The 26,226-nt window shown below is 40.3% G+C and overlaps 1 protein-coding gene across 2 annotated transcripts; it reads left to right on the top strand.

Annotated features, from left to right (window-relative positions):
• The first annotated feature begins 7 nt into the window (after positions 1-7).
• Positions 8-22,167, top strand: pms1 (PMS1 homolog 1, mismatch repair system component). Of its 2 annotated transcripts, none has more exons than XM_071921673.2 (13): positions 8-61; positions 996-1,142; positions 1,800-1,982; positions 2,245-2,347; positions 3,203-3,366; positions 12,094-12,210; positions 14,972-15,094; positions 15,239-15,385; positions 15,685-16,517; positions 18,445-18,924; positions 19,134-19,264; positions 21,484-21,644; positions 21,771-22,167. In XM_071921673.2, exons 2-13 carry the CDS (start codon positions 1,011-1,013, stop codon positions 21,969-21,971), a joined length of 2,775 nt encoding a protein of 924 aa, XP_071777774.2. In that variant the 5' UTR covers positions 8-61; positions 996-1,010; the 3' UTR covers positions 21,972-22,167. The 2 variants fall into 2 exon arrangements, with proteins under 2 accessions (XP_071777774.2, XP_078142195.1); XM_078286069.1 differs by having other exon boundaries at positions 11-65; positions 999-1,142.
• Positions 22,168-26,226: the final 4,059 nt, after the last annotated feature.

Genomic DNA, 26,226 nt, shown 5'->3' on the forward strand with positions numbered 1-26,226 from the left:
CTGTGTTGTTTGTTGATGAAAGATCCCACGAGGACTGCTGCCGCCTCAGAGCCTCCAGCGAGTCAGTAAGTTAACAGTTTATCATCATCTGGGTTCGTAATTCTTTATGTAGCTAGCAGTTTATGTGAAACGGGCTTTTTACTCGCAAGCTAACTAGTTTAACCAAGTCAGATAAGTTGCAGAGCAGCTAGCTAGCTTGAACTGCTTCTCCAAAACACCCAGTAACCGAATTAGGGCATTATCAACATGACATATGACATCTGAGATCCTTTTAGTTGTCTTCTCTGAAAGAACGTAACTTCTAATCCAAACTAGATGAAAGTTACTAGATGTAACTATTGGTGTTGATGCGGCAGTGTGTCATTGCTAGTGCATGCGTGCTCATTAGTTAAACTGGAAGCCCTTACTTTAGGAATTCACGTTATTTCTAAGATCTACGGCAGTAAATCAGTATTTGTGCAATGAAGAATTCTCCTAAAGCCAGAAATCAAGATCAGAAATCAAAACCTGTGACTTCAACATCAAGATGTAAAATCTGGAGACGCTCCACAGATTTTGTCGCCTCACAGATTGTATTTGCATAGTTTCCCGTCAGAAATGTGCTCATATCTGCAGAAAAACCATCTGGGTGTGCTCACAGTCATCTTTACCATTTTCCATATTTTTGCCAATTCATTCTCTAAACAATAACAAATGTGCAGTGCTGAATTACTTTTTTCCTAACAGCATGTGCTACTGTTAATATGCCCATTATCCCTAGGCTCCAGCAGGAGACCTGAATGTGTTTGAATATTGTTGTCCTTCTGTTTTATGGCATGGTGTGTACACTAGATTGCGGTTGATTGAAGGGTTTTGGACTAGGAAGTTACCGGCCCAAAAACTTTACATGTCTCACTCCACCCTTACCGGTTCTATTCGAGCCATGGCCCTGATTGTATGTGAATGCACCAAATGTCACACTCGGTCCCAAACTGAAAGCAGGCTGTTTGCCTTAGCAGGAACCTGGCATCATGAAACAGCTGCCTCCAGACACCGTGCGGCTTCTGTCCAGCACCCAGGTCGTCACGTCTGTGGTGAATGTTGTGAAGGAGCTGATGGAGAATTCCATGGATGCTGGAGCTTCAAGCATTGACATCAAACTGGTACAGTGTCCTACAGACTACAGATTTACCCATTAGAGCAATTGAGATTTCTTAAGCAGTGGAGATAGACAATTTTATCTGTAACAGGGATAGGACTAACTGAGCTAAAATCAATGTGGATAGTGGGCTTTAGTCTTTTGGAGGCTGATACCCAAGAAATGCTTCAGGGCACATCTACTGTTTACTGTTTTGCATCTGAGGAGTTGGTCAGAATATTTAGTGATTTCTTGAAACTGATCTTTCTGCATGAGTATAAAAAGGTCACTCCACAGACCTTGAGATCTGAGGTTATTTGATAAGGTAGATGGAGATGCCATGGCTACTCAGTTGTACACTGGCAGAGGAAAGTGTGACCATGTGACCATATGTTTTCTGGCCCATTTTGTGTCGAAGCATGGAGTGACATAACAAATAATTGTAAAGATATTAATGAAAACAAACAAACCATATTGTCCCTGCAGGTCAGTGAAGTAAAACTCTAGTTTAATCTCTAGTTAAAACCTCATTCAGACCAGATTTAGCCTTTCATGACTCATAGAATGAAATAATAAATAATAGAAATAGATAGAACATGGTTGGCTCAATAATTTACCTTCCCACTGAATTGGAAGCATGTTAACTTAAACTTTACTGTTACTGTTGAATTTCACATTGCAGGAGAACTACGGGTTGGACCGGATAGAAGTACGAGACAACGGCCATGGAATCAAAGCTGCAGATACTCCTGTGATGGCCGTGAGACATTTCACCTCAAAGATCTGCAGCCACGACGACCTGGAGCGGCTGGAGACGTACGGCTTCCGGGGAGAAGCCCTGGGCTCCGTCTGCACCGTGGCCGAGGTCAGAAGTGTTCATTCACTGTAGTTATTATATGACTGTTAACTCAGCAGTATGATTTGTCACTGCTTTCCAGGCAGTTCTAGGGTCCAGCTGTTTCAAATATGAATTCAAAGATGCTTTACGATGTTGCTTGACTCACTTTTTAAATGCATTGTGTGTTGGGCAATGATCGATTTGTTCATTTCTCTTCCATTTGGAGCTTGAACTTGAAACGGAGAGCAGTGAGGTTGATCTGATGTCTCACTGTGTGGTTTTCCCTCAGGTGGCTGTCACCACGAAGACAGAGGAGGATGATATCAGCACCCAGTACACACTTGACTTCACAGGGAAGATCGTCTCTCAGAAACCGTCTCACTTGGGTCAAGGCAAGACACCCCCTTTTGTTATTATTATTATTTTTTGGTATGTTTTGCCTTTATTACATAGTTCAAAGTAGAGATAGACACACAAAAAACTGGGAGAGAGACTAGGGGATGACATGCGACAAAGGTTCAAATCCTGGTTACATGGTACACGCCTTAGATCACTGAGCCAGCAGGACGACCGAGGCACCCTGATTGAATCATCACCCTCACGCTAAAAAATTATAGCACCAACGTGCAACAAAATTAATGAATGCGTTGCTTTGTGAAATGTAAATAAACAAAAGCTGTAGAAATCGTCATTAGCTGGAGACATCATGGATGTTCTGACAGCAAGTTTCATTGTGTGTAATGATGGAAATGTGATGCCATGACACTGACAATTTGCATAATGTTTGTCTCCTCCAATAGCCAGAATTTCTACTTTATTATGAATATGAATTTATTTAATTATTTCATGCTTGCATAACACTGTTTATGAATATCTTGAAAATCAGAATTGAGAATGGAAAGTTTCTTACCTTCTGATAGTAAAGATAGTAGGTTTGGGTGCTCTATGGAAAAAAAGGTCTTCTAATCAATAGGAAAAAGAGATCCAAGGCAGTCTAAAATGCAGTAAAAAGCCTTTATTATGGGCACAGTTTTTAAACTTTTCATAATGAATAACCAAATAGAATAAAGGCTTTTAAACCCATTCTGGAGTGCCCTGGCTCTTGTTTTCCTCCTTGTTTATGAATAGTCCTGCTTTTCACTGAATCTGCCTTGACTGATGCAGGTAGATCTCTGCAGCCTAGTCACTGAAAAAAGTAAATCTCATACCAGAAAAGGTTGCCCATTGCTGCCCTTTGTGTTTTCCAGGTACCACGGTGGGTGTGCTGAAGCTTTTCAAGAATCTCCCAGTGAGACGGCAGTACTATGCCAGCACAAAGAAGTGCAAGGAGGAACTGAAGAAAGTGCAGGACCTGCTGATGGCCTATGCCGTTATAAAGCCCGACCTGCGGCTCACACTCACCCACAATAAGGTACAGTGGCAGTCAGTAACTCTCCCATCACTTTTCAGACTTACCTACCGAGCTGGAGATTTCTTTCATTGGTGATTAATCGAAAGTTATGTAACCAACTTATCTAAAAATAGAAGAATATGAAAACAGATGTAATTGGCAGCTGTTTTATTATGTATGCCCTGAACACACAACCTGTACCAAGGAGGCAAAGTATAACCCATTTTCTTCCCCAACAAATGTAATAAATATAAATTACCAAACTGTTATTAATATTTAGGCAACTTTAAATTTAATGTAAAGACTAATATTTCTGTTGTCGACTAGCACACCACCCAGCAATCAACCAGCTAGTCTATTACTGAATTGTTTGGATTACAAAACACAGAGCAGTGTACAAACTCTTTTCCTAGAGCCTAGGGCCTGTAGATTGATTTCAATGATTTTAAGAATAGAATGAGGTTTTAATGTTCCTGAAATCCATCTTCAAAAAGGACTTTGATCCCTGCTTGCATTCAGTCTTCTACATGTTCATACAGCAACCACAAGGTGTCCCCATCAGTCTTCAGATGTCTCATGTCCCACCAGTATTGGCTTGAAAGCCCATTCAATTACGGTTGATAAGCCTGGAGTGTTTACAATATAGCGTCATTTGTGGTAACCTCAGTGATAACACTGATATATGTAAAATCACTGCTAATGCAACTAATGTGCTATTATATCTACCAATACACAATACACAGGATGTGATGTAACTATTCCTTGTGCTATTTAGGGTGAGCGTCCATATAGAAACCTGGCTTTTCCATAGAAATCCCCTTAAATTAAAGGTTGAGGATTTATAGATGCCTATCCTATAAATCATTAATCAATCACCCTCTCTGAAGAAGTTCCAAACATTTTCATGCCAGTGTTTTTTTTTTTCCTCAGAAATTGTCACCAGCCTCCTTGTTGTCAATGCGAATGCAAGTCAATGGGATATGAAACCATTGCTGTCAAAATCACATGCACGCAATTAAATATTCCTATAGTTGTGAATTGGTTGTAGGGCTGTTAGAATGGGAGTGGATGTGATTTTTGAGGGGAATAGTCAAAAATCATCACATCATCATATAATTTAATTCATACACACAAGTTTGGTCTTAAAACACACATTCGGATTTGTTCTTTGGTGCACACAAAATGTACAACAATTCGAGACCACATCTACTTGCGTAAATAGTTAGTTAGATAGTAAATTAATTTTGAATGCACGCTGCAGCTCAGATCATTTTCAGACATTCATCAATTTTCAGATGGTATAAGAACAAATTCTACTTTGTTTTGCTGTTGACATTTCATCAGTTATAAATAATATATTCAGAGCAATATGGAGCTTTTATTATAACTAGTTATAAAAACATTTGATTGAGCTTTTTCAACCTGTAACCCAAATTGAATGATTTTAATGACCTCATCTGAACATATAGTTGTGAGTTTGTGAACCTTTCGGAATTGCCTGGATTCCTGCATTAATTTCTCCTAAAATGAGGTCTGATCTTCAGCTGAGTCAAATAATAGATAAACACAGTCTGAATAAACAAATAACACACAAACAGTTGTGCTTTTTCATGTCTTTATCAGAGACATTGTTGAAGCATTCACAATCTAGGATGGAAAACGTATGAACCTCTTGGATAAAGCATTCTATGAAAGGAAGTAATTGGAGTCAGGTATTTCAGCCAATGCGATGAGATTCAGGTCTGGGTTAAAAGATCTCTAATGACTCGGGCCTCCGTCGATCAGCAGTCAGGCAGAAAGTGAAGTGAGGAAAGTGAAGAAAAAGTGAAGAAAGTCAGCATTGTTGCTACTCTCCCTAGGACCGGGCGCTCCGTACAATGCTCAAGGGAGTAATGGCTACGGATCTGCGGGAATCTCTTGCACTTGCTAATATCTGTGTTCATGAGTCCACTATAAGAAAAACACTGAACTGGAGTGGTGTTTATGGAAGGATATCACGAAGGAAACCACTGCTCTCTATCTAGCTCTCTAACTTTTTGGCAAAAAGACACATTGCTATATTTGGAGGAGAAAAAAAAGACTGAATACCAACACCAAAACCTCATCCGAACCATGAAGCATGGTGGAGGGAGCGTCATGGTTTGGGGCTGCTTTGCTGCCTCAGGGCTTGGACAGATCGCAGTCATTGAGGGATCAATGAATTCCATATTGTAGAAGGAAATTGTACAGGAGAAAAAGAGAATACGGGTCTGCAAATGAACAGCATGGACTGCAAAGTGTTTCTCTTGAGGAGCTTTTGTTGATGCCCATTAGCGATGGGAGCAGTTAAACGACTAGTCCATTAGTTGCTGGGTGAAGTAGTCGACAATTGGAGATTTTATATTTGTTAACTTTACGAGGGGAAAAAAATCAGGGTTGTACAGAGGTTGCGTACTTTTGGTATACACAATAAAAAAGCCAGTCAGTTATGCTTGTTTTTGGCCCATTTTAGACAAGTTGTTTGGTCTGTTACATAACTTTAACTTCGAGAGGATTGTGGCTGCAAAGAATAACTGGACACAAATTGAACAGAAGAACAACTAATGTGGAAATGTCGTGTAGGCTTGGTGGGTTTGGGGCCATTGGACAGTGTGCTGCTCTGCTACAGCTGACCAAGTAGGTTGGTAAGCTGACTCGGGGCATTACGGACCAAAAATTAAGTGGTTTGTTTCTTTGTTTGTCTGTTTTGTATATTGTTTTTTTTTTTCTCTCCTTTTTTTTATTTTCTTTCATTCATTTCCTTTATTTTACCAGGTAGGTTATTGAGAACACATTCTCTAATCTCTAATAATCTATACCCGACCAACAAGAATGTGGTATTATCTTGGTACGTTTTTCTTGCTGGGTTTTTGTGTTTGTGATTTTGCAATCTAAATGTGGATAGAAGGTACATCAGCAATTTTTTGTAACATGGATCAGTCATACAGCACACGTAATTGTACGCACAACTGTGCATGGAGTACATTATATGAAAATGGATAATTATGTTAAATGCATTACGTGGAACATTAATGGCTGTGGGAATCCAATCAAAATAAATACGATTTTGACATACCTTAAGCATAGACAGGCTGATGTAGCATTTATACAGGAAACACATCTCAAAGATACTGAAGCTCTTAAATTTAAAAGAGATTGGGTTGGACATGTATTCTACACATCATTCTCCAGTAAGCAAAGTGGGGTAATGATTCTAATTAATAAAAATGTAACTTTCGTAATGCTCAAAGAATTTAAAGATAACGCTGGAAGGATTATTTGTATTGAAGCCCTTATCAATGGTATTAAAGTAGTGTTCTGCAATATATACGCACCAAATAAAGAGGATTCTGATTTTATCAATGAGACAAACAATACTCTGGGAAACATGGAGGGACAAATAATATTAGCAGGCGACTTTAATCAAGTGATGGATGCTGCTCTTGATAAAAGTAAATATATCACCAGTACCAAGGGACAGGACAGCTATCCACATGTTAACAGAGGATATGGGTTTAGTTGATATTTGGAGGTTGGTGAATCCATGTGAAAGGGAATATACATTTTATTCTCATTGTCACAAGTCTCATTCAAGAATAGACTTTTTTTCTAATATCAAACTCTCTGATTGAACAGGTAGTAGACTGTAAAATTGGTGCAATTGCATTGTCAGACCACGCACCTGTAGAACTTTATATTAATTTAAATGCAGAAACAAGTAGGAAAGGAAGATGGAGGATGAATACCATACTATTACAGGATGAGACATTTAGCAGAATGTTGGCTGAGGACCTGACTTTTTTCTTTGAACATAATAAAGGGACTACAGAAAAGTTATCTATAGTATGGGAAGCCTCCAAGGCATATATATAAGAGGGAAAATGATTGCACAAACATCTAAAAGAAAAAAGGAAAACCTTGAGCATTTAAGGAAATTAGAATTAGAAATCACTACAATGGAAAAAGATTTGGCAAGGCACTATTCTGATGATCTGTACAGGGATATATGTAAACTAAAATTTGAACTGCATAATATATATAATACAAAAGCAGAATATGCATTATTTAGATTGAGAACAAACTACTATGAAGGGGGCGAAAAAGCCGGTAGACTCCTTGCTCGACAGTTGAAACAACAGAATGCCTCTAATATTATTCCGGCAATAAAGAAGGGGCATTCATTGGTATACTCATCAAAGGAGATAAACAAGGTTTTCCAACAGTTTTATGATCATTTATATACATCTTCAATTAGCCCTGAACAAGAGCAGTTGCAAATATTTTTCTCTAATATGGATATGCCTAACTTGTCACCAGAACAGGTCAGATTCTTGGACACTCCAATTACACAGGATGAAGTCAGGGTTGCCATAATGTCAATGAAAGTAGGGAAATCACCAGGTGTAGATGGCTTTCCAAGTGAATACTATAAAAAATACATTGACATAATTTCTCCTATATTGACTGAAGTATATTTAGAGGCATTTGAAACTGGATTTCTACCCAACACATTTAATGAGGTACTGATAACATTGATCCCTAAAAAAGACAGAGACATAACTGAACCCTCTAATTTTAGACCAATCAGTCTCATTAATGTAGATTGTAAAATACTAACTAAAATATTAGCTTCACGCTTAGAAAGTGTCTTGCCAAGCATAATTCACACTGATCAGGTAGGCTTCATTAAGGGAAGATCATCTGCTGACAACATGAGACGAATGTTAATGTGGACAAACTCTTCAGACAAATTCCCAATCGCCGCTGTTTCCCTGGACGCTGAAAAAGCTAGGGTTGAGTGGAGTTTCCTAACCACTGCCCTGTCATATTTTGGATTTGACCCTAGCTTTAAAACATGGATTAGGATACTTTATAAAAACCCAAAGGCTGCTGTAATAACAAATGGTATAATTTCATCATTTTTTAATACATCAAGAGGAACTCCCCAAGGATGTTCTCTCTCCCCATTACTCTTCACCATTGTTCTAGAACCTTTAGCAACTGCGATAAGAGCAAATTCGAGAATTAAAGGAGTAGAAGGAGGGGGGAAGGAACACAGATTAATGTTATTTGCCGATGACATTTTATTACTGTCTAGGGACCCATTAATGGATACCATCCAGTCATATTCAATGTTATCTGGTTATAAAATCAATTGGAGTAAATCTGAGGCCAATATCCAAATTTTGCCATTCAAATACTAACTAATTTCAACTTTAGATGGGTCCCAAATGGGATGAAATATCTAGGAACTAAATGAAGCCAAAATTTGGATGAAATGATGATGTTGAATTTTGAACCTCTAATTAACAAAATCAAAACTTTGGATAAATGGAAAAAATTAAGGCTCTCCTTATGGGGAAAAACAAATGTAATTAAGATGGTGGTAGTGCCTCAATTTAACTATTTGTCAATGATGTTACAGATGACTATACCAGATCTTGTTTTCAAGCAATACGATAAGATTATCAAAGATTTCCTTTGGGAAGGGAAGAGGCCCAGAATTAAAATGAGTAAAATGTGTTCTCCAAGGGAAAGGAGTGGCCTTGGATTACCAGATGTGAGGATGTATAACTTATCTTTCGAAATAGCTAAGTTGGCCAAACATTGTTGTGGAGAAGATTTACGGATGGACTGGGTAACTATAGAGCAAAAGTTGTTATTGCCATATCGCCCTATTGATGTTCTTTCTCAGCGTTCAGGAAATCAGTTAAAGTCAAACTCAAACCCTGTTTTATCCCACTCAACGGAGATTTGGAGTAAAATTCATAAAATAGGCAAAATATCTCTCTTTAAACAATCCTATGCCTCACTTTGGTACAATCCAGAAATACGGATAGGGAAAAAAACGGTGTATTGGAAACAGTGGCAGTCCACAGGGGTTAATACTGTAGGTGTATGCGAATGGGGTATTTATGTCATATTCTGATTTAATTAAGAAATATAAGTTTGAAGGCAAAAGAAACTTTTGGAAATGCCTACAAATACGGAGTTGTATTAGTAGTAAGTTTAATTTTAACCTCAATGAGGAAAATTTTTTGTTGCAGTACTTAAAATTACCACGTGAATCCCAAAAAGCATCGGTTTTCTACAGGAAATGTAATCAGTTATTTGGAGATTCATGTAATAACCTCAGAATAATATGGCAGAAAGATCTTGGGTGTAATATTGAGAATAACGATTGGTTAAGAATTCTGTCAAATACTGGCAAAAATATTAATCAGAGGAAAATTCATCCATTACAAGATAGTACATAGATATTATTGGATACCATCTAGGCTCTACAGAACGGGACTAGTAACTAACGATTTATGTTGGAAATGTCAAAAGGACACAGGTACTTTTTTACATATGATTTGGGAGTGTTCTTTGGTTTATACATTTTGGTGTAAGATTCTGGGAACCTTGGAGAAATGGCTTGGATCAACATTGCCTCCACATCCACTACTATGTCTTTTAGGGGACAGGACAGCTATACCAAACGTTACCAATAATGAGTTCACCCTTATAATGATTGGTAATATTACAGCAGCTAGGATGATATTACGCAATTGGAAATGTTCGAGATCCCCTGATATGAAAGAGTGGATGGATGCAATGATTGAAATAGCAGCATATGAGAATATGTTAGGTAGGATCAATGGTAATGGAAAAATGAAGGAAACCTGGGACCATTTTTGGCATCATGTAAAACTGTAATAAGTCTCAAGCATGGTAGGCTTGCTACTGCTGGGCAGAGGTCCTGTACCCTGAGAGTTATTTATTTAGGAGGAGTTAATAGTAATCTCCTATTCACATGGAAGCCTATGTATTTCTGAGGGACTGCATTGGATTTGGGGTGGTAACATGGTCTATGATACACAGAGAGAAACATCGTACATTTTGTTACGGATGGAAATGTGACAATATGGGGGTGCAGGGCTTCTGCTCAACAGCAGCAACAGATAGAAGTGTTGGGCATTTGCATGAACATAAAGTGCATACTTACTTTGAATTATTATTATTATTTATTTATTTATTTTTGATTGTTCTTATAGTGCTATGACTGTCCTAACACTAACAATAGCTTGTACAACTGTGATGTACCTTGTAATATTGTAATATTGAATATTGTATACAATATTAACAATAAAAAACAATTTTATTTGAAAAAAAAAGATTAACCGGCAGTGGAATTAGTTAGTAATTAGAAATTCCCATCCCTTACGCCCATTCCCACAGCTAACTGTTGGGTGTCCACAACACAACTATGGCTGACTGTGAACTTGAATTTGGCAGATTATGACGCCTGAGTAAGTTGCTGAACGCAGCTGCAGACCGGCCCCAGATTCTGTTTCAGGCTGCAGCCAGTTTGTACACAAAAGGGGATGGGGGTGGGGGGGGAGGGGTCACAGGAGGGACGAGTTGAGGGGTGAGTCAGGGAGGGGGGCACACGACCACCGTATAACTTTCATTGAAATCAATTTCGAGCTCGTCAAGGGAGGATAGTGCCCCCATTTTGTACCATCAGCACTCGGTCGCCCCTATCCTGTATCTCGAACTTTGCTCTTCGGCCTGTGTCGTGTTTCACAGCTTCTTCAGGAACTGTTTACAGGAGTGATCCGTTTACATGCGCCAAATTGCATATTTCATAGCTGAGACATGCCCTGCTACAGAGTGCATGCTTTTGGAAATCAACACCCGGGAGATATATTCACTGGTGGACGCTAACGACAAGCCCACCCATGGGTGTCAAAATATGTGTCCTGCTTTCATATCTTCAATTTTTTCAGATCTGACCGGATCATTACTTTCATGCAGTTCCACAAGCATGATTGGAAAGTTAATGTTATTACAATTGTCATGTATTAAGGATGTCAAATTGCTTTTGTATTCAATGTTACATATGCAAGATTATCCAAAACGCAATAGATTCATTTTGGAAGAAAATCATGACTTTAGTTACCTGCTGTCCTTAAAAAAAAAAAAAAAGTAAAAGTAACATAATTTGTTTTAATTTTGTGACACCGATCATTTTGTTACAAAAGGTGTCACTTTTTAAAAAATGATCACATTTTGGAACAAAACTTTTATTGTAAAATCCTGTGATAAGGACAATCTTTGCTATATTTTCTAGCTCCTGCCTGCTGCTTTCTTTCAGCATATTTCATTATTGACCCTTATGTATTGAACCCTCCACGTTCATTACATAATTTACCAGTATACCATTTAGTGGGAGGTATTTTTCTAGGGGATCTTCAAGACCTGGACCAAATGAGAGTACAAAGTACAAAGTAGAACTTTTGGGCCACTGTTTGTAATGACATGAGTCTCTTAGCATTAGAATGTGTCATCTCAACTACTTCCACAGCAATATATGAATGTGAAAACATACAGCATGTTGAATTACTGATAGGGGCATAAAGTTGAATACTTGCAGAATCACAAGACATCTCAACATCTCTGCTGATGTTCCTTGCCCTGGTTTCTGAAATAGTCTAGTAAAGCTTGGACATAAAATGGGACATTATTTCAGATTTCACTTCTGGGATTTGTACTGAAACATTTTGAACATTAAAACAGTAATTTACCACTGCCTCGTGCCCACATGTTGCTGAGTCTCTACACAGACGAGGTATGAACCCCAGAGCCCAGGATTGGTGGCCCAGTTAGCTATCTTGACAGGTGGGTATGCAATCTGGTTTTCCTGATGTGGACTGATTGAAGTTGACTGGTGTCATATTGTTCCAGGTGGCGGTTTGGCAGAAGGCCAAGGCGGCCGATCACAGAAGTGCCCTCATAGCTACGCTGGGGCCCAGCGCTGTTGCCAACCTGCTCCCTTGCCACCATCACCAAGAGCAACCAGAGGTTAGTTGAGGGGAAAAATGCCAAGATGAGAAAGAACATGGAGCAGCTCTATTAGGCAGTTCTTGTCAAAATACTGTTCATCAATAACAAAATATTTTCAAGTGTAGGGACAGTACCAGAGTTTGTCAGTGTTTCATGCTTGTGTAACTATTCGAGAACTGCTTGCAAGGAGTATCTCGGACATCCCATAACAAAATATTGTTTATTAATTCCTGGTGGTCAGCAGTCCTAGTCAAAATATCATTTCACATTTTAGGAAAATGCATGGCCAGTTTGATATAGTTTACCAGGCAATATAAAGCAGTTGGAGTTCAGTTGGAGTTCAGTCATATAACAGGTTTTAGGGTTCTCTTTTTTGATTGGACAGGTATTTGTTACATCAGGTTTCGCATTTATCTGTTTTTATTGTTTCACATGGACCATAACTCAGCTGGACAAAGTCACCTCGAACATTGTAACAAATGATGCAGTGAATTTGGAGAGACCGCATGGAGTGCAGTGCACTCTGATGGATGAGCGTCATCGGCACATACCATTGCTGACCTGGCACAGAGCCGCATGTTACCCCTCCCTGCCTATGCACACACACACCTCTTGGACTCCTTGCTCCCATACCGTTGCGTTCACTGCTCCCATGCCCTTTTGCCCTTCATTATGGAGGTATTATGGCAATTCAGCTGCAAAGACAGTCTTATCCCTCATAGGAATCTCACTGCAAAAAAAAATCCATTGTAACATGTTGTTTATTCTCATATCATAAGTCATTAAAACCCTAAGCAGGTTAAATTCTGTCAAGTGCGTGATATAATTGCACTTGTTTCCAATGCAGTTTCACTTGTTTCAGGACTTTTCTAGAAATAAGTGTCAACATCTTTGACATCGTGTGCCACTATTATTAAGAAAATGACAAGAAACAAGTTGATGTGCATTGGACATAAGTTAAATGGTCTCACCCCGATAACTGATTTGTCTCACTGATTTTAGAAAAAGATTAAATGACTTGTTAAAATGGATATTTTTTGCAGTGAAAATCAGCACGCAAGTTATACTTGGCCGTGAGCTAATAACCTCATCATAAACGCCTGGTCTCAAGCCAGCAAATGTGGTCAGTTGGTGGCTAGCCAACTATTTCCTTGCCCTTTTCTCTTGTGTTTTTTCCTGATGAGGAGTGAGTGATTTTTCTTAGCCAAGCTTTGCTGTGCTGATCGTAATTGAATTACTGTTGAGCGGTAACTTTCTGCTTGGTCACGGTAGGTGTCATGTGGCTGTTACCTGCCGCAAAGCTCCCAACTAATCTGGTCTGACAGATATGGAGCAGCCCTTTTCACCCCGTTTCTCTCTCCTTTTTCTCTTTGTTGTTGTTATTTTGCTGCAGCACTTTGGTGCCCAGTTATGAGAACAACCTTTCACCTTTTCCCCTTACTCCCTGTAGCAATGAAAGAGGACTTTTCTCCTCTCCGTCCCCGAGACCGAAGCTTAGCGATCACGGAATCCAGGTTGACAATCCCACAGGGGCCTCGCTCGGGGAGAGTTGTTGTAAGAGCCATTCCTCTGCAGAACAAAATGTGACACTCCTTTTTGGCAGCGTGACTACACATAGCCACGGCCCTTCAGGGCCAAAGGTGCCATTCGTGCTCTCATAAAGTGACCCTAATGAGCAGAAATAGAGAGAAGCATATGTGCCCCAACCTGAAACTGCAGAGCATTTATTAACTTCATTGGCTTGCGTTGCTGCTAATAATGAGCCCTGGGCCATGTGAAAAAAAATGTGCGGGTATTCACCCCCTACAATCTGTAGAACATTAATAGCTTTCCATAATTTCAAACTAGCTTACATTCTTCATGGTGTTTTAACAGTCATTGACATCATAACAGTTAAATTGTTCAGTTTTATGTCGAGTCATCTATTATAGCTCATGAGAACTGCCTCAGGTGTGATTCTAGGCGATCAGTCATCAGGTAAGATGCAAATCTTAATAGACAAATATTCAACAGCAGCTGGTTGGGCATGTTCAGTGTGAAGCCTGTGTGTAGGTGATACATATTGTGAGTGAACATCTTTTCTCCAACGTCATCACACTTCGGACTTCAGTCTTTCCTTGGTCATATTTCAGAAATAGCAATGAAATTAATCTTGACATTTGGTCAGCAAAAAATGTATGAAATGAATGCAGTGAACTCTTTCGGGGATGAGACTCAGCTGCTCCTCCTAATTATGCTGTGGCACTGTATGCTGCTGCCAGGGCTGAGTGAATTAATGGCCTCATTCATGACTGCGCAGTCAGTGGACTGGATCCACCGTGTCACTCTAATTGTAAATGTTGTAATGGTAAAGTGTACGTAAAGTAAACCCCTGTTGTCCAGCGTTTCAAAACTAGTAATTAAGAGTGTTCGTTAAAGTCCAATTAGACGCCTCCTGTGCCAGCCAACTGCTGAGCATGTTAATTTGTTTACCCGGTGCATTTTGTGTATATCGAGTAATTTGAAGCTCTCATTTCAGAAAATTCCCTGTAATTCATTATTACAAGCGTTTTAGTGGGGTGTAACAGTTTGCCAGTGTGTTTAATTGGTTTGGATTAAGATATAATTTTGTCATAAATCATGGTTAGTAGGGATAATACTTACTCTAAAGATTGTGTATTTTCCGAACAGCTTTGGGACACAACATTTGAATCAACAATTTTATGTATTATATACCTGACACACACCTTGTGGTTGTCTCTTGTTTTCTGTATTATTAATTACATTTTTTTTCTCTTAGATTTTGTTAGATGGCTTCTTTCCCAAGCCTGGAGCGGATTACTGTTCTACAAGCTCAACTAGCCACGACAAAACATTCATATTTGTCAACAACCGGCCTGTCCACCAAAAAGACATAATGAAGGTAGAATAATGGTCGATAAATCAATAGAATAAATGTGATACAGACAATATTTTGCTTTGACGGAGCCTAATACCATTCTTTTCTGTGGTGTTTCCCTATCGTCTACAATTATCATCCTGATTCAACTCTGTGATTGATCATCAGTTGTTGCGTCAACACTACACGGCTCAGTATCCGGCAGACTCAACCCGAAATCGCTACCCCAACCTCCTGCTTAAAATCACTGTCCCGCCCTCCTCAGTGGACGTCAATCTGACACCAGACAAGACCCAAGTTCTTCTTCACAACAAGGTGGCTATTATCATTTTCTACCTTTTTAAAAAGGGCTAGTGTTTTAAACGATACCGTGAGTATAGTTAATCAAAATGTTGATCAAAAGAACACTTTTTTTGGTCAGAATCTGTAGGCTGCCATGTAAATTTCAGGCACTTTTTGATTAATTCAGCAACAGGGAACATTTCAGTCATGGTACAGTCTTGATCTTCGTTTGCAAAATGAACCGAAAACCTTGCCTAGACCTTGTTAATGGAGATTAACTTCTGTTCAGCATCAAGATGTTGCTTGCCAACTGTCTGCTGTCTGCCATTCAGGAGGCTGTGCTGACTGCAGTGGAGGTATTGCTGGTTTCTCTCTATGGCTACCGGCCTACCGCCGAGCCCCGACCTGGGGACCAACTCAGCCATGATGCATCTTCCTCACCACCCGGTCCCTTGCAGGCTGAGGCTTCACTAGCAGCCAACAGAGGAAGTGCAGAGCGGGACGACAGTCTCACTGAACGTGATGTGGACGTCGTCAAAGCTGCACCCAAACGCTGTGACGCAGCTCTGTCAACAGGGACGAGCACTGAGGCATCACTGGACCACCAGACCACAAACAGCAGCTCGTCTTCCTCTGTAGCAGAGGACTGGATTGTCAACCAGGTCCCAGGAGGGCTGGAGTGTAACTTCTCCCTCTTTGATGATGAAATGGCTCTGAGCGGCACAACAGAAACAGGTTCAGCATGCAAGTCTCCTGAGAGACTCGTGGACAACGCGGAGTTAGCCGCAGACACAAGCAAAGACCAGATATCAGCTGAGGACTGGAGCAGGGGGACTGCGTTGACGGACCCCTTAACAGGAGACACCCTGCAGCCCGTCAAAATCCACCAACCCTCCAGGCACGATAACTCTGACTCGGCTGAGGTCAAGGGTCACAGCAGCCTGAACAAAAAGATGCTCAATGCCATAACGGAGAAACGGGCTGCTCTGACGGCCTACGACCTGATCAGCAACCGGGCCATGAGGGCACCGCTGTCCCCCGCCGCGCTGTTCGAGAAGGAGGCCAGAGCGGACGTCCTGAGGGAGAAACCCACAGCCAGCCTCCAGGATATCAGCGCCGCCGTTCACGAGAGATGGAAAAACCTGGGGGAGGAAGACCGTAAGAAGTGAGTTTCCAGACCTTCGCCTTCCAAGCAGTTGTTTCCATTTCTTGTTATTTGCAAGGCAGAGAGAGGGGAAAAAAGATTGACCTGTCATTTGCATGTGTAAAACATAGCCTGGAAATTTTGTTGATATGAGCTATGTTTTTATTTTCCAGACAACTGTGCCTAATATTAGGTTAGGTAGGCAACATTTTCCACAGTAAAACAGGTATTCTGCATGATGAAATGTCTTCCCTGTTTCCAAAGTATGCCATGTATCCAGAGCGTTCGCAAGTCTTACGTTCATCGCTGGTTTCATTTAACATTCATTGAACATTTAACCCCAAAACTACCCATTAGGATTACTTTTGTTTCCTAAAGGTAAAGGCATTCACAGTGGCACCAAGAAGACAAATATTGATTCATGTGAAATTGATTAATATGATCCTATGTCTCCCAATTTTCAAATTCATCCAACGTACGTGTACATTAGATGAGCACAGCGACAAGTGGATTTTTCACCTAAATCATACAGCCTTTCTAACCTTACTGTGATTTTTCGTCACACCCAAAAAATTCCATACATGAGATGACTCTTTGTCCATCTAAAATCTCCCCTATGTTTACTTCTTAAGTGATACAAAGAGTGGCACCTAGTTGGCTAGCCAAGAACAGAATCGGCCCAGAACAGATGGAGGTAATGAGCATTTGTGTTTGACCCCTGCTCCCTTCAAAGTCAAAGGATTTACATCAATGAACAGAAGACAGGGATGGATTGAAAAAGAGTTATTGGAAAAAAATGCCCAGGCAATCAGATGGATATGCAGTTTTTGTAGGGAACCTAGCCAATCCATTCTCCATGTTCAAGGTGTGCTTTTTTTTCTTTTTCTTTTTTTAGAGCTAAGCATTTTATTCACTTGTGCTGGGAACAAAATATTTATGAAATGATATGAGGAGGCCAGAGAGCATAGTGCAATGCACAGGGCATGAGCAAGTCGTCTTTACCTTTTCACTCTATGGATTGCATCAAAACCATATATCAAATAGGCCTATAAGTAAATCCTGTCACGCAGTCATTAGTAACTTCTAACAATATCCAGATGCACACAGACACGCCAGTAAAAGAAAGTACAAACTGTGCTATCTTCTGATCTCTATCCACTCAGCTAGCATCATGGAATAACACCATTACACTGCACTGAAAGCACTTCAACCCAATTATGTTAGATTACTGCATACCAATTTAAAGTAATTGCAAGGGTGGAAAATGTGTATCAGCAGTACTCGGGGCCTTATATAAGGTATGGAAGAGTGTATGGAAAAAGACATCTGTTTAGAATCCTGCCTTGCGTTACTGCTGTCTTAAACATGAAATAAGATGCGGCAAATATTTGGCTCCTTTCACCGCCACTGTTAAGTGGCACACCACTTCTAGGAATCATACTTACACGAGTTCACGAAACAGGTCAGTTGAATAATGGGGTGCTGAAGTGTAAGCCTTAATGCTTAACATATGAATATCTATGGAAGCATGAGTTGGCAAATCCCTATTTTGCCCAGGAAAGTATTGTGTCCGAGCAGCCTATGTATGCCAGATTCTCAAGCAACAAGTATGACGCAAGTTGGTCCCAGTAGCTAAATTCTTTTTTTTGAAACTTAAATAGTCACTAGACAACAACAGACAACAGATAGATGGCAGCTTAGCAGCTGTACTACACAGAAGAAATTGCTGAAACTAACTGACTAGTTAGTTATCAATAGACACAATATATGAAACAAGAACTGTCTGGCCTGTCAGCAGTCTGAATCACTTCTTTCAAATGAAGGCGTTTGGGTTTGTAACTAGTATCAGGGAGGGTTAACATGATAAACTGGAATAGCTTTAATTCCAAAGAAAGATGGTATTCGCTGTTATTGCCACTCTTAATGACTGATTGATTGAACTCTGCAGGTATGAGGAGAAGGCAAAAAAGCACGTGGAGAACCACGACCACCGGACCAAGCTGGCCTCTGCTGAAGGCGTGCGAGCCCCCGAGAGGCAGCCGAGCGCTGGCACCCCAAGGAGCCATCTGCAGGGCCAGAAACGCAAGGCCCCGCTCTCCAACCAGCAGCTGCTAGACCAGCTCTTCACTGCACAGCCCCAGAAGAAGACGAGGAGCCCCGCGCCCAAGCCCTCGCACCCCCTCCCCTGCAGCGTGGCTGCCCTTCGGCTGCAGCTCCGCCGCCTCTCATCCCAGAGCCGCCCGGCACCGCGGGGCCTCCGTCTTGTAAACCGGCTGGCCTCTCAGAGTGCCTGGGTCGTTTTATGTGGTCGAAAGCTCATGTTGTTAAATCCAATTCGGGTGGAGGAGGCCTTGCTGTTTAAGAGACTTCTAGAGAATAATATACTTCCAGCAGTGAGTCTGCAGAACCCTATACAGTTAACAGATGGGTAACATATCACTCACTTCTCACCTACCAGCAAAATGCCAATCCTGACAGTCGCATAGAACTGCAGGCTCATCCAATTTCTTTAACATGCATATAGATTTTTGAGATGATTTTTTAGATACAAGTAAATCCTAATCCTAGGTTTCTATTAATCTGATCTAATTCCCCAACATACAATATATTAAACATACGCTGGTCTCTCTTTTCTAGACTTCTAGGAGGGCCTGAGTATGTTCAGGCTCTGTGCAACATGGAGAAACAAAGCCCAGAGCTGAACGGAGGGGCCTTCTTCTCTGATCCCAGGCTTGTGGCGAATGGGTTTAAAATCAGATTCACTCCAGGTAAATTAATGGGAAATTAAATTTGTGACCCCACCCCTGTGGTTTGAGCCAGTTCAATATGCTTTTGATTGACCGAGCATTCAGCTGCTGATGTTTAGCATATTTTTCCATCCTTTTTCAATGTGACATGTTCTTTTTGATAAATAGTTGTACGTTATTTACATGTAACAGTACAACATACAAGTCTACAACACACACTATCATTCAGAGAGAAAACAAGCCTTTCTTATTTCTTGATTCATGCTGTTTAAAGGTCTCATGGATTGTCCAGTTCTATTTTACAAAGGTTGGAGCCATTGGCCATCATTAATGTCATAGTTCACCAATCATTTAGAAATGTCAAACGTACAGTCTTGAGTAACCGGATTATAGTCAATTATTTCTGACAGCGTTGCTGTGTCAGTATTGGATTAGTTGTGGATAAGACAAATTATCCCTTTTTCTCTGAAAACCTGTCCACAATGCAAAAACAATGAACGATGAAAGAGGGACTTTAGATCTTCTAGAGCTTTAGATGTTGAGGGACTGTGATATAAGACAGAAGCTTAAGATATATTGTCTAAGTTCAATTTTTTCATTTTTTCTTACAATTTTTGATATGTTACTTACTTTTGGCAGACTGGCAACTTTAATTACTACTCCAATATGAAATGACAATTTATGACAAATCACAGACTTCAACTACAACACTCTTGAAAACCTGTTGGATATATTTCTGTTTGGACAAACATACAAGATTTAAGGTTCATTAGACAGTGCAGAGTTGTTTTTGAACAAAGCTATTTTTAATTCAACAATTGCCACATACTTTAACAGTGTCCTTGTAAATCAACCACTTAAATTAGTGCAGAAGGTTGATCACAAATTGTTTTGTGATTTATACAAGTTTCCTTTTCTCATTATTATATCTAATAGCCATCATTGTGGGGGGGATCATTCAGAGGCAACCTGAATACTTTGTGTTGGTAAGAACTTCTCTCAAGGCTTAGCACTTCATGAACACTCGTTGCACTAATATCTGGCTGAATATGCATCAAAGTAGTTTAACTATGTTGTACGGGGGTAAATAGACTGAAAACCAAGGATAATGCAAATTATAGACATAATGTCCTCATGAGCCAGAATAAGTGCCAGTCACTATACATAAGTGCAACTAATCTTGAAGTGTTTGCCAGCTGTTTTCTTCACTTTAGTGACGTTATTTCTCCTTTCGCTTGCAAAGGGTTTACAGGGTCATCTGAATGTTGGTTGTTTTTGGTGCTGGAGGAGTCACCTCAGTTGAGATTGTCACTCTGCCAGACAATATGGTCTCACAGTAGGTTTGTACCCCAGTGTGCAGGTGATGAGAACGGTTGCCCTTTAGGAAATTCTAGGAATTTTCAGTTGGCACTGCCAACCTCAGTGGGTGTGCGTGGGACTGGAGGTAACACTATGTAAGATGGTTTCATCGCACAATCTCCGCTGAATTTCTCTGGCTTTTTCTAGTGATTGCTGCAAATGTGTGATGTTGCAGATGTGTTGCTGTTGATTTTCCAAAACTTGGTTTGATTATACAGATGTTTATGTCTTATTGTGGCAAAAATGCAGAAATTCATGAAAATTGGGGTCAGTTGTGTGGATTTCTCTGACATGTTATTTGACTATGAAATACGATAAAAGTGAAGATCACAAACAAAACAGCAAATTTCTGTAGGGAGTTAAATATGCAGTTATTACATTAAGTAGATGTGTTACCGTCAGTTATAATATTGTCATAGTTTATTTCCACATGAATTTCCATAGGCAATGTACTGGACTGTGCGGTCTAGCACAGGCAAAATAGCCAGCAGCACTGTAAGTACCAAGGCCGTCAAAATCATTCTCGCTCTGAAGGAAAAATATGCAAGAAATATTGTAACTGTTTCTGCATCTCTAGATTTTTTTAATACCTTTCTGAATTCATTTCGCATCCGAAGTCATATATCAGAGGTATGAATTGTGCGCTATTTGCAGTAATTCCTCATGAAGAGCGAAGCCATCATTCTCCCTCCCTACAAGACAACTTCCTTCCAGTCTGCTGAGGGCTTGTAATAGTCATTTAACACTCCATTTGGCCCTTCGCTTGTTTAACTTGGTCACCAGTCCGGGCGTAAACCACAATATTTATTTATTATTCTTTCCTGGAGATAGTAATAGTGTCTGGAGTATATTAATCCTTGTTTTCTGCTTGTTTTGGCCAGGACTCCCGTCAGCCGAGAGACATCTGGAAGTGACAGCAATGGCAGACTGCGTGCCTTTCCTCGGCGTGGAGGACCTCAGGGAGATCCTGACTGCAGTTCTGCACAGGAAGGCTAAGACTGTGCAGGAGTGCCGGCCGCTCAAAGTCACAAACTACTTGCAAGTGAGAAATGTTAGATATTGAACACCAGAGTGACATCTGAATTGAGGTCATGCAAAAAAATGTGTTGCTGTATCTATTATTCTCTTTGATTTATCGATTGATGGTGTTGCGACTGTTCCCTCAAAGGGTGAAGCTGTTCGACTCGCCCGTCAGCTGCCTACAAATCTGACCAGGGAAGATGTGGAGGAAACCCTTCTACGGATGGAGCAGCAGCTTGGTGAGAGCGACCAGACCTGCATCCACAGACGGCCATTTCTCCAGCACCTGTCTGACGTCCCATCCACAGACCAGGAAGCTAAGGCTCTGTTCAGACCTTTGGAGCTGTGAAAAGTAGACACATATATGGAAATTCAGAATTACTGTACAGAAACAGTCGTGTATGAACTATGACCCATTTTGAAACAACTTGTTTTTAAGCAGTTGATTATTCTCAAACTATGCGACCTGAATTATTACTAATCCGCTCTTTTGCTTTTCAACTTTGCTTCAACCTTAACACAATAAATGTTATTTTTTCACATTATGTGCTTTTAACTCATTTTGTAAACTTTGAATGGGTTATGTTTGTAAATACAGTTGATGGCACACAAAATAGATCATGAAATGTTACTGAGTCATAATAAATCTAACAAATTTAGAAATGGATTTGATTTAATTTACAAGTGATAAATGGCCTAAACCTGTGTATCTACAGACTTTTTATCATCACTTCATTCAAGTCCAAGTCTTAATGCTTGAGTCCAAGTTAAATCTCAAGTCCAGGTCCTATTTGAAGAAGAAAGAAATTTGTGTAACCTTTTGGCTGTCAGCTTGCTTAAAGTTATGCCTCATAAGATGCTAAATTGAGAGGCTAAAAATACCATACATTTTCCAGAAGTTAAATCAGATCACAAATGGCCTTTAACAAGTCTGTTCTTAATGCTAGCCAAAAATAATAGTAGCTCAAACCAGACCTATTATAGTTGCTCTTTGGTAAAATGTTAAGCACAATTTAGAAACCGTCCTGAGCATGAAAAGAAAGGGGTCTGCTGGGCTTTGGAAAGTATTTCTGGACGGTCGATGGCTAGAATTCCCGGACTTGCTTGAAAGATTTTGGTGAGGAAAGTGAATGGGAAACGCTGCCCTTCTCTCCACTTCTACTGTTGTGGTGCCCTTGAGCAATGCACCGAACACCCAGCTGCTCCAGTGTAGCTGCTCGGTGGCTAATAGACTGTGGTTGCACTGGGCAGCTCCCAGGTGTGAATGTGAGGCAGAACGGTGCTGAGAAAGCACATGTATGCTCAGCAAAACACTTCCATAAATAAATCCAAGTTTGAGAACGCTGATAAAAGCAAAGTAAGGGGTTTGTGGCAAGTAAGGTCACTCTTTAGTTTCAAATTACAAATAAATCACAAATAAATCAATCTGCTTCACAAGAGATTCAATTAGATTCACAAGAGCAGTGATGCCAGTCTTTCCCATATGCAAATTTGTTCCTCCCATCTGTTTGAATCATGCCCACACATTCAGTGTTGTGGTTTTGTTGTTACATATCTGGCGTTGTTAGCTTTTTCATGGATGAACAACAGCGGTCTTAGAAATGCCTCTTGCTCTTTGAATTGCAGAGTGACATCTGACTCCCTGACTTGATTTCTGTCCAAAAGCTACAGTATCTTACTACCCCTGAGCCTCATTGTGGCACTTTTGGAATGGGTATTAGTTGGCAAGCTCCAAAGCTGCGATGTGCACTGTGCCAGCTACTACCCATAATTCCTTTCCCTCAATTAGTGCCAGCTGCTCGGCCTTTAGTATTGACAGATAGTTGTATATAATCCCTGGCTGCATTAAATGCTTCAGAGATTTGCACTGTAATTCCAACCACAAAGTTTAGCAAATCCTTGACACTGTGCTAACTTGTAGTGGTGCCACTTCCTAAAGACATTAGCCCATTACTGAGTCATTCTGGTGTTCAGTGTTGCTATCGATTGCAACGTGGTTTTAAGTGTTTAAAATCATTATAGCAAGATTCTCTCTATGCTTAAGGTTTATTGTGGGAAAACAAATTGATTTAGGCTTTGCTTGACCCTTAAGCGTTGGGGAAAAGATTGACAGCGGTTGTAGTCGACAGGCAAAAGATTGTTTCTCTATCATTTCTTGTTCATTTTCAATAGACCTGATGCAATGAGGAATAGTGCCACCTCAACAAGGGTTTTAAGGACAGAAAATATATTGCATAGAATACACATTATGCACAGGCCCAGCAGCAGCGTAAAACATCTATAGTCTTATGTAACTGGGTGACAGTGCAGTCCAAAGCATGGTTCTCTGTGTGATTTGTTTTTACTGCACCTCTCACCCTAATTCTTTCTTATTCTATGCATTCTACGAAATACTGTTGACTTTGATTGAATCACACTTGGATAACAAGTATACATATAGCCACCCGAGGTTATCACTCACCACCTATTCATATGGACACTGAATCCCACCGCAGGGAAAAGTGCAACCCGATCGCTCATCCTATGATAATATTATAGTTAGGACAGTGAAAGGTCAACCCACAGCACAGGTCTTGTTTTTCATGGCCTCTGCTGTGAGCCCACAGATGGCTTCAGCATTGCCGCAGGGCCAAGATTCTGTGAAGAGCCTCTGGGAGGGGATAAATGCCGGTGAGACCCCCCCATCCCCCTCCAGGTTGCAATCTCCTGCATGGACTCTTGTTTGAAACTGTGCTTCTCGCTGTTGGATATGAGCTCCTTAAGCGCCTGTGTCCAGAAATGCGTGCGGCAGCAGAATCTGCTCTGTACGTGCTGCCTTCGGCACCCAGGGGGCATATCAGAGTGATTGGGGAGGATTAAATGATGATCATCTTTTGACCATGTGACCACACTGTTTAAAAGGTCAGCAATGGTTCATTTTCCCAGCTGTCATTCAAACCACCTGTCACACTGTTTTTGACATTTTCTGCAACTGAATGGAGGTCTTTGCTAATGGCTAATGCGGTGTGAATAATGGAAAATGGATCAATTTTGGAATGGCATGTAGAATGTCAAATATCAGGACCCCATAACAAGAATAACAAGAATACTCATTTCAGGTACAGCGTCATCAAGATAGTTGTTTATTCTCCTATTACTCCCCTAATGTGCAAAGCCACTGCTTCTCAGGTCGTATTCAGCAGCCAGGGCAACTGTACACCACTCTCACAGCAGAGTAACCCAGCACTTTAACAAACTCATCAAATCCAAAATAAAATGACATGAACTATATTTAACCCCCTTCCCACTCTATTTTTGGATCTGCTATGAGAAGTGGTCACATACAGTACCTTGCCCAGAACTCGGTGCACCACCTGTTTCTGTTTAGAAATAGGAAACTGGATGTAGAGAATGACAACATTTTTATTTCCATTTGGGGGAGGCACGGATGCACATTTTGGCTATACTGTTAGATGTTAATAGAACAGCAACAGTCCAAAAAATTACATCTTCCAAGGGGGGGTTCAGATTTTTTTTAAACCCATCATAATAATCATTAAACAAGCCCCCTATTGAGACATTCAGAGGGGTTTTGCGCTGTTTCTTTTGGCTCTGGTAAGTCTGTACCAGCCTCATGTTAACGTTTGTCAACAATGCTAGTGCAGGTCAATAGAGAATGAAAGGATTTCTCCCAAGATCCCATCCAACTTGACAGTCGCCTCTCAATAATCAGCATCATGTGTCACAGGACTGTCCCATCCCATTCAAGCCGCTTTTTAGCAAGCTTAGTGATAGTAGAGACCGAGCCTGTTTTCACAGCATTAACAATTAAAACAGAACATGTGTTACTGGGACTCCGTGGTCGAGTGGAAAGGGTAATTGCTTCACACTTGGAACTGCCACATTATGGCGATGCCAGGACATTCATTAGGATAATCAAAGCCTGGTTCAAGATTGATTGGTCACACTCACCACTTACAAGTCACATCTAGTGAATGCTAACTTTGTCTCCAGGAAGCTTAGGTACTAATGAAAATAATAACAATAATAATGATAATAATAATACATTTTATTTATGTAGCATCTATCTTAAATCAGAGTTTAAGATAAGTGCTTTACAAAAAGGCATAAAAACAAGAATACCGTAGTATATGAAAAGGACATAAAAATCTCAAAACATTCAAAAGAAAATTTGGTTAAAAATAATAATAATAGGCATAAATTCACACAGACCCACTGATTTCTATAATCTGGTAAATATATAAGATAGTACATTTAATGGGCTGTGGTATGCATACCTTATGTAAAATAATATAAGTGTTCAAAGCTCAGTGTATGGCACAAATACTGCCAGGGTTCGGGATTTGATTCCTGCTGGAACTACCAATGCTCAGAATGGATGCACTCATGGCACTGTAAGTTACTTTGGATAAAAATGCCCACCAAATGGCATATGTTATATGTTATTTTTATAATGTAGTGTATCTCATATGGAGCGGCATGGTGGCTCACAATGGTTTCACAGGAAGAAAGACCAGGTTTCGGTTCCCATCCCTCACTGTGTGGAGTTTGCATGTTCTCCCCGTGTTCCGGTTTCCTCCCACAGTCCAAAGACATGCAGGTCA

Source organism: Centroberyx gerrardi, chromosome 10 (genome assembly GCF_048128805.1).
Source record: "Centroberyx gerrardi isolate f3 chromosome 10, fCenGer3.hap1.cur.20231027, whole genome shotgun sequence".
Lineage (NCBI taxonomy): Eukaryota > Metazoa > Chordata > Actinopteri > Beryciformes > Berycidae > Centroberyx > Centroberyx gerrardi.

What these genes read in the sequence shown, in the direction of transcription:
- pms1 (XM_071921673.2), top strand. Translation starts at nt 1,011, where the DNA reads ATGAAACAGCTGCCTCCAGACACCGTGCGGCTTCTGTCCAGCACCCAG. An exon ending in AAGTTCTTCTTCACAACAAG is followed by an intron (nt 15,386 to 15,684) that starts GTGGCTATTATC and finishes TCTGCCATTCAG; the next exon opens with GAGGCTGTGCTGACTGCAGT. An exon ending in GGGGAGGAAGACCGTAAGAA is followed by an intron (nt 16,518 to 18,444) that starts GTGAGTTTCCAG and finishes TGAACTCTGCAG; the next exon opens with GTATGAGGAGAAGGCAAAAA.